The sequence below is a fragment of the Lissotriton vulgaris genome, chromosome 9 (genome assembly GCF_964263255.1).
Source record: "Lissotriton vulgaris chromosome 9, aLisVul1.2, whole genome shotgun sequence".
Lineage (NCBI taxonomy): Eukaryota > Metazoa > Chordata > Amphibia > Caudata > Salamandridae > Lissotriton > Lissotriton vulgaris.
Window position 1 is genome coordinate 928387117 of NC_141697.1, and position 9382 is coordinate 928396498.

Below are 9382 nucleotides of genomic sequence, written 5' to 3' on the forward strand. Positions count from 1 at the left end.
CATCACTCTGGACCACGACAGCCTCATAAATCAACACAACAGCACTACTGAACAGCAACAAAGTATGCTTTTATACCTGTTATTGTAGGTGCCACGTTGAAACATGTAGTGATGTCAGACAACTATCGTATAGTTAATGTTTTGTTTGTGTGCTTTGCGAAATGTAGCTGCAACTGCTATTGTTATGTATGATGTTGTGGTACATTTTAAATGTTTTCAAAAAAAATATACCCACCCCCAATGAAAATGACCATGCAAGTGGATATGTTGAAATTAGTATATTTATTTTTTTGAAACACAAAACAATATTTATTTATTGAACTTTGTACATTTTATTTTAGGATTGTTCATTATAAACTTAAATCTTCCTCAGACTTTTCTTTAACAATTTTAGTAATTTTGCCATTACAAAATATAACTTCACGTATTTGAGGCAAATAATGAATTAGTGCTTCACCAATGTCATCCACCTCTTCGTCCAACATAAACCACTGTATAAGTGTTTGATTTTGTACGTCCATTGATTGGTAAATATCGGTGTTGGTTATTTTTGTTGTTATAGTGCTCCAATCTCCGTTTGTGCTTTCCACTCCATATATTTCCACGTCAATTGTTTCTTGTGGTGGCGTTGTTACCTGTTGTAGTAAATAAAGACATAGTTATTTTTTTTTCTCCTAAAGGTTACAGTGTGTGTCAGAGAGAGTGTTGTAGAGAGAGGCTGTTGTAGAGAGAGGCTGTTGTAGATAGAGAGTGTTGTAGATAGAGAGTGTTGTAGAGAGAGAGTGTTGTAGAGAGAGAGTGTTGTAGAGAGAGAGTGTTGTAGAGAGAGAGAGAGAGTTGTAGAGAGAGAGTGTTGTAGAGAGAGAGTGTTGTAGAGAGAGAGTGTTGTAGAGAGAGAGTCTTGTAGAGAGAGAGTCCTGTAGAGAGAGAGCCTTGTAGAGAGAGAGTCTTGTAGAGAGATAGTGTGTGCGAGAGAGTGTTGTAGAGAGATAGTGTGTGGGAGAGAGATAGTGTGTTGGATAAAGAGTGTGTTCTTGAAAGAGAGAGAGTGTGTGTGTGGAAGTGATAGAGTAAGTGGGTGCGTGAGAGAGCGTGTGTTCCTTACTTTTAATTTGCTGTGCCTTGTCGGGTTTAATATCTTCTGTCCATTAAATTCATGTACTGTGACATGAGTTAACATCACATATTCTCCAATGTTTATTGAGAATAGAGTAGCTTCCCTCCATAATGTGACTTTGATGTCATCAGTCGAATCTTTTAAGGTAATACATTTTATTGCTGTATTTTGTCCATTGATGAGCACATGTTTACTTTCCTCTTCCTACAAAAAAATATTTGTTTTTAAATTTCAAAAGCACTGAAGTCAGACTTAATAATTGGTCAAGCATTGAGGACATAGTGATTAAGGGCTATTGCTCTTTTCAAATTAACGTCGTTTTTCCCAAGCATGTTAAAAAAAGATGAACTTTGATGTCTGAGTACGGTGCTCATCTTTAAACACCTAATAAATTAACATTTATAAATGCTGTGTAGATTTTTCACACCTATTTACACACAGTGTTAATTGTTAATATTTGGCTGCTGTACAGATCATTTATGATTGATAGAAAGCCTCCCAAACATAACAGCAGATCTAATGTGTTACAGAGACCACACACACAACTGCACCCACTCAAAAATAAACAACATCTAAGCACCAAATAGTACACACACACACACACACAAGCACACTGACAAAGCCAAAATAAATATTGACAATGGCACAGACAACACCACACACACTAACTGACAACACAAGCAGCGAGACACACAGTACAAAACACCTCTACTTACTTCTGAAATGGTCCCACACACTGTCATAAGACTTCTCACAGTTGCACGCTTTATTTCTTTAATTGGAGAAGCAGATGGTGCAGGAGACTGCAAAATGTTTTCAGCTTCTTGAATTAGCGATTGATTTAGAGTCATTGCAGGAAATGTTGTAACTTTGCTTTGCTTTGTAATAAGAATTGTGTTGTTTTTAATTATAAAATTGCGTATTAGTAGCCCACAGTTGTTTTGTGTCTGCTGATATAAACTTTCTTGGTAGCACGTTGCTTTAACTGTTCCAGTTTTATCAGCTAGAGCCAAATGAAATAGAACTTTATTTTCTTGTTTGGCGTTCTTGTAATTTGTTTTACTTGAGCACTTCATCACATTAACTCTGATGGGTTTTTCATAAGGTTTGTTGTCATTGGTGGTAATGTTAGAGATTTCTTCAATAGTCAACATCTGAAATAGAAATATATGTTACAAACAATGTTAAATACAAATCCATAGTGCTTTATGATCACTGTAATAGCATTCTAATGTACCATAATTTTGAAGTATGTAATTGGTATATATATGATCTAAGATAGATTGGTAGTCTGTTGTGTAAATGTCTATAAGTTGTGTACATTGCAACTTTGTCTCAAAGAACCCAATTAGTTTGTTAGTTTGTGAATTGCTTTGAGAGACATCCACATTGAAATCTCCCATAATGATGAATTTGTGTTCTGGGTAAAAATTAGTGATAATGGTAATGAATTCCAAAAGATCAGTAATAAGTTTATGTGGTGGTTTGTAGACTATAATAATAAGGTAATCTGTGCTATTAATCTGTAATGTAAAATGTAAAATGTCTATCCCTTGGTGTGTTTCATAAATAGGTAATATACAAAGATCTTTCTTGTAGTACAGTATCATCCCATGGTTAGTGTTGTATGCATGAAATTTATCAAATATAATATGATCATATTGTTCTACAGTAAAATCATTTCCAGTTGATTTCCTTGTCGTGTTGATCTCAGTTAAGCAAATAATGTCTGCTTGCATCATGTTACTATCAGCTATCATTGATGTGAAATGCTTCTGAAGTGATCGTATATTGTGTGTTATAATATTGAAATGTGCCGTGTATGTATCTAATTGTGGGATAGTTATTTCAAGTTGCATTTCGGTCCTTAATCTTTCCATTTCCTTATTAACTTTTGGGTGTATTATAGTTTTAGTTTCATCAAAATTTTGAACGTATACGTTCTGTATACATTTAGCTCTGCTTATAGCAACATAATGTAAATGATGTATTTTGCTGTTATTAAAGTGTATATAAAGTGGTTCTATAGTGTCCCCCTTGTGTGCGATGTATAGTACTTGCTGATGCTTGTCGTAAAGGAAATTGTTTGCATATAACAGTAATAAATTTCTTTGTGTATTGGAAATGTCTAGCTATAGCATGTATTGGTGTCCATGACTTTTCAATGTGTGCATGATATAAATACTTATATTCTTGCCTTGCTTTTTGCCCCACACTAATATTGTCAAATGATACCCAAACAATAAATGGTGTATTGTTAATAATTTCAACAAATTGTACTATACCAGTTGCGCCATTAGTTAAACCATCATTTACATCCACATTGCAAGTTAAATCATAACGGAGCTGTAAAGCAATGTGTAATGTATGTACAAGTCCCATAGTTTTCGTTGGATCCTTAGGCAATTGGTTAAGTATAGTTTTTTTTAAATTTTCTGACACATCTGAACTCACAGTATCGTTAGCTACTGTTATATACACTGGATAATCCTTGCTATGTTTATCCAAAACAAGTCTGTTAATTTCATTTACTTCAACATTAGCAGACATAATATATGGTATTGTTTCTAAGAGACTCTCATCAGGTGGCATTTCTCTTTGCTTAATTAGTAGAATATCTTCTTTAGTATGCTTCCCTTCTCTTAATCTGTTTAGTAGTTCTGCAAATTGGAGGTCTTCTTTTTGACACATAATCTTCGTTAATTCAAATAGTTTAAAATGTTCTTTCCATAAGTTAATACTTAAAGGGCCATACAAATTAGTAGAATCCTGAAAAATGTATCTGTCACAAACAGGTTTCAATTGGTAAAAGTCATCAATAGCTATAAGTGAAATTCCTCCAAATGGTTCATTTGACGATTTTATTTCTTGTAGTCTGTTATGTATAAAATTAAACATATTTTGACCCACCATTGAAATTTCATCTATAATAAGAACTTTAACATGCATCATTTGCATTTGAAGAGAAGTTCTATTTTCATGACTTAGTGGTTTATAATTTAAACTTTGTGAGACAGGTATTTTGAAAGTACTATGCAATGTTTGCCCATGAATATTATGTGCTGCTTTGCCTATTGGAGCAGTAAGTAAGACATGTATATTATCTGGATTTTCACCTGCCTTTGTATTATAGTAGCGTAGTAATGTTTGATGTAGTGCAGTTATTAGAAAGCTTTTACCAACACCAGCCCCTCCAGTGCAGAAAGTATAGCATGGAGTACTTTTAGTTTTTAACAAATACAAGTGATGGTAAACAAAATTGAGTTGTTGACCAGTTAAGTTGTGCATTATATTTTGGTATTTATCATCAGGTAGAATGGAGTTAGTTAAGCTTGGTTCTTCAGTTATTGTTCTAATTCCTAAATCTAATGACAAATCATATAGATGTTGATTTTCTTTATTGTTCCCTTCATCACATACATTTACTGTTGGTATTAATAGAGGTGATAGAGGAGGGGATATTATATTTTCATTACACTCTTGATTCGTAATGTTCCTAACCTCCCCGTGATTATGGTTATAGATTTTAACTTGTGAATCAGCAACATTTTTAACTTGTAGATACCTTTTAAAATAAGTTTCATTGTTTACGATAATTTTATGTTCTTCTCTCCATGGATAGTGCAACATTTATAGTTCTCTATAATATTCTTCAGGCTCCTTGCCTTTGTTAAATCTGCAATAGCGTATAATTTTTCTCCGTTTGCACTTACTTAAAGCATACTTGTATTTATATTCTGCATTCCTACATCCTCATCAGTACATTCTATTTCTATTTCTTCCTCATCTGAGCTGTAAAAGTTTCTTTTAGCAAGTAAATCTTCAGAATCATTTATTTCTCTGGTATATTTTTTTTTGCTGGCAGAGTAAAATTTGAAGCATAATCAGCTAAAGTACACATTTCTAATTTGTTGGGCCTCTTGCAGTACTTAGCAATAATATTTTCACATTGAATGTCAGTTGAATTTTCTGGCAACGAATTAATAGTTTCCATATCTCGCATTAAATAAGTTCTTTTTTCTGGACAGCTAGTATTAATAAATACAAATGCCCGTGAACTTTTCCGTAATGGGATCTGAAGAATGAGATATGCTGCTTCTTGAGCACTAATTTCTGTGCAGTTGAGGAATTTGTTTCCTATGTGTTTAAGTTGGTCTTTGACATTACCGCACAAGCATAAGCATCTAGTATAAACTGCAAGCCTATGTTTGCTCACCAAGCTTTCAAAATCGTACTATTGTAGTTATTAATGAAGCATTCATCTGGTGTTCTTTTTAAAAAAAATTGTAGGCTTTTCTAAACTGGTTTGTATAGAAGTTATATATTCTTTATTATCCATCTTAATAACACCTAAAAATTCATCAAAAGAAAGTGTGCTAAAAGTTGCAGTATTCATTGCTTCATGGATACGTTTTAGATTATCTTTCCATTGCCTATCTGTCCCTTCAAGTGTCAATGGCTCTAATATGAGAGTATTTGACATAGGATATTTGGGGTATTGATATTTACATGTTCTTTTATCTTTTCGACGGCAATTTTTAGTTTGCCCATGCCTTTGTAAATTTATTAAAGGCTGTAAAACAGTGTCATCTGACTTATTACATTGAATATATTGCTCAATAAAAACATTGACATCCACCAATGGTGACACACCATAGAGGGGTGCATTTTTTACCCATAGTAATGCATGTATATGTGGAGAACCTCTCTGTTGGAATTCGACTCTGTAAAAGTAGTCAACTATTTCCCCAATTGGATTTGTCCTGTTCATCAACACACAATTAAACAATTTCCTCACTTGATAGTCAAACTGTCTAGCACATGTAATAGGATCTTCTTGTATTAATCTACATTTTGTTTCCCAAGACATGTTATTGAATTCCTCTTCTGTGCATTCATTTAGGTTTTTAACTCTCAATAATATATTTAATAAATGGTGCCATTTTGTTTCAGTAGCAGATAAAGTAAAAAAAAAAAGTTGGTATTCCAAGTTGTCTTATCATAGCAAAAAGGTCTCTTTTACAACTTTCCCAATATGGAGGTGAACTGCATATAGTTTTCAAAACTTTATAACCTTCATTAAACTGGAACAAATTTTCAATATTATATTTTATGTCTTTAGCAGTAATTGTTTTACCATCTGTATAATTTTTCTGTATAGAAATATTAATTTTCCCTTGAATTTGCTTAATATGTAATTTTTTAAGTTTAAAGAAAACATTAGTCATACTTTTTGCTACTCTTCTATCATGACTTCTTAATTCCCATTGACAAATAGTACTGTAATGTACCGGTATATGTCTTTCCTTATTGTTTGGCCTTCGTTCCCCACAATAAATTGTAGGGAAAGCCAAAAATTCAGAATCTTTATCCTCATATAAACCTCTTGGTGTATTATATTCAGCTGGAGCTAAACTTAATACATTTACCCTATTACTGGTAATAGTTTCATTAGTTAACATAGTATCTAAATTCCCTGCTTCCATGTTGTCAGAAGTATCTGAAGAATAGCTTGTCTCTGAAGTATCAGTTACATTGTAGATTTCTGGAGGTATATACTGCCAGTCAGGGTTAATTGTCACACCATATTCATTAAACATGACACTATTGGTTGCTAGCCATGTAGCTGCCTTTTTAACGGTGTTTGGTATAATATTTTCATAATGTGTGTGCGATTTATACATTAATTTTCTTTTTAATTTTACTGGGATGGTCATGGCATCATTCATTTGCCTTGGTAAAATGGTAACTGTTGTCATTACATCTGCAGGTACATTAACTACAGCACCTGATAATGATTTTTGAAATCCGCGTGGTAAACTACGAATTTGTGAAAAAGGTATCCTAGGAGAAACTAATCTTTCTTCTAAATCGTATAATTCTAATTCAATTGGTACATTTGGAAATGCCATGCCATTTAGAACTGAACATGGTGGTACTTTATCTTTTCTGATGTAAGCATAGCAAGTCATACAAATTAAATTTGTTTTCTTGCTACTAATGTCACACCTTTTAAACATTTCTGTTTCACAAACCGTGCGAGTACTTTTTATTGTTTGTTTATGCCACAACTGGTTGCAAATAGTACAAACATACTCTGGGCCATGCAATATTTCACGATGGAATTTATTAATAATTACATGGATTTGTTTATTTGCTTTGCGTTTTTGTACCAGCGTTAAACGTACAGTTGGTCTGTTTTCTTCAACACCTTTATTTCCAAGATTGTCAAGGGCTCCTAGTGCAACATTAGTATTTTTCCTTTTTTTCACACTAGGTTCTGAAAGGCTCAAGTTATCTAAGTTGATTTGAGAGTGTTTATTTGTCCCCAGAATAGAAGTACTTGTTCCTGGCAAATGACTTTCCTTACTAGTATTGCTATTAGTCCCCTTACTTTGAGTCCCTAAAGCGTCCGAAGAAACTAAAGTTGCTTTATTTGCTTTGCGTTTTTGTACCAGCGGTAAACTTACAGTTGGTCTGTTTTCTTCAACACCTTTATTTCCAACATTGTCAAGGGTTCCTAGTGCAACATTAGCATTTTTCCTTTTTTTCACACTATGTTCTGAAAGGCTCAAGTTATCTGGGTTGATTTGAGACTGTTTATTTGTCCCCAGAATAGAAATACTTGTTCCTGGCAAATGACTTTCCTTACTAGTATTGCTATTAGTTCCCTTACTTTGAATACCTAAAGCGTCCGAAGAAACTAAACTCCCTTCAAAAATACAATTGACAGTCACTTGAGTAGTATGTACAAAGATTTCAGTAACTGGAGTTGAATGACTATTTTTCTTGTGCACTCTAAGTGCTCTTTGGAATGTTTGTTTCAAATTTTTTTTATATCTATTGGTGTTAATTCAAATGGTATGCAATCCTGAGACGGATTTCTAAATTTTTTTGCTAGATTTACAACATATTTAAAAGTCCTTCAAAAGTTTTTATTTCTAGAGTTACACATGTTCCATTTGAATGAGGCATGCCTTCATTGTCCCTGATATGTGAATCAAATACATAGTATGTTTGCATATTTCTGAAAATAGAAATTACATATACACTCATACAAAGTAGTACCCCAGAGTACTTAGAAATACCTAAATGTAATGCAGTGCTAATATCTAGATAGTCTTTATCAAAAGGTTTAAGGACATTACCATAGTAAGGGTTGTGTAGCATAAGTGAATAAAAAATATTATTGTGCTCTATATATTTTGGCAAATCATCAGGATGCATAAGTGTTTCTTTGTTAATAGAATGCATTTGTAGATATAAAGCAACTCCAAGGTCCATTATATAATTTAGATCATTGGAGTTCCATGTATTCACTGGTTTGCATTCATTGTGCAAAATAGCAAAAGTACTATTTGGTAAGAATTGCTTCCCTTTTAATGTACTATTAAATCTTGTATTACCTTGATGGTAACTGGCTTTTAAGCATCTATACATGTTATTTTTTACTCCCTGTACTTTATTAATCTAAAGTCTATTCACTTAAGTAAGGCGAAGTACTTTTCAAATGACTATTGATTTTTTTTATAAAAACAATAATATTATTTACCTTGATTTGTGGGTGATTGTACCTCCCTAGAATAATCTGAAATGAGAGTAACGTTAATTGTTAGAATATGCTTAACATTAAATAACACTTTAAATCCAAAAACAAAACAGGGAATGCAATAGTAGCTTAGAAATGTTGTATCCTTATGTCTCAGAGTGTGACAGAGGGCATGATAATAGATTGTGTGTGTGACAGTTTTTGATTTTATGACCAACTTTGTAGTGAGAAAGTGTGTGATGTGTAGAGTGTATTCTTGTTGCCCTGCATAATGAGTAGAGTGCGTGAAGTAGAGAGAGAAAGAAGGAAGTGAGATATATCGAATTTATTTTGTCTAAAATGAGGGTGAGAGAGAAGAAGCCTGAGAAGTAGGAAGAGAAAGATCGGAAGCATAAAAGTGGGAGAGCCAGTTAAAGTAAGTGGGATCATTTTTTGGAGAAAGTTTTTTTAATGGTTTTTTTAAAAACGCATCATTCAGACAAAGGAAAGTTGTGAGGGAGGATAGTGAGCGGGGAAGTGGGTGAGATGTAGCATGCGAGAGAGATGATCAGTGTGAAAGTCAATATCCCAACTCTTTTTTTTTAATTACATTGTCAGTATGAGCATGCCCCCCCAAATTAAACTGTGACAGTATTTAACGTTGGTAGTAGGAAGCGAGGCATAGCATCATGCATGCTAAATGTGGGAGTGAACTGTTGTAAGGAAGTAGAGCAAAG

The 9382-nt window shown here is 33.3% G+C and overlaps 1 protein-coding gene across 1 annotated transcript; it reads right to left on the reverse strand.

Annotated features, from left to right (window-relative positions):
• Window positions 1-263: 263 nt before the first annotated feature.
• On the reverse strand, window positions 264-8709 carry LOC147692543 (uncharacterized). Its single transcript, XM_086936801.1, has 4 exons — window positions 8670-8709; window positions 1834-2271; window positions 1106-1321; window positions 264-635 (listed from the first exon to the last, which is right to left on the reverse strand). Exons 2-4 carry the CDS (start codon window positions 2269-2271, stop codon window positions 351-353), a joined length of 939 nt encoding a protein of 312 aa, XP_086792927.1. The 5' UTR covers window positions 8670-8709; the 3' UTR covers window positions 264-350.
• Between the last annotated feature and the right edge of the window lie 673 nt (window positions 8710-9382).

What these genes read in the sequence shown, in the direction of transcription:
- LOC147692543 (XM_086936801.1), bottom strand. Translation starts at nt 2,271, where the DNA reads ATGTTGACTATTGAAGAAATCTCTAACATTACCACCAATGACAACAAA. An exon ending in TGTGTGGGACCATTTCAGAA is followed by an intron (nt 1,322 to 1,833) that starts GTAAGTAGAGGT and finishes ATTTTTTTGTAG; the next exon opens with GAAGAGGAAAGTAAACATGT. An exon ending in CAAGGCACAGCAAATTAAAA is followed by an intron (nt 636 to 1,105) that starts GTAAGGAACACA and finishes TTACTACAACAG; the next exon opens with GTAACAACGCCACCACAAGA.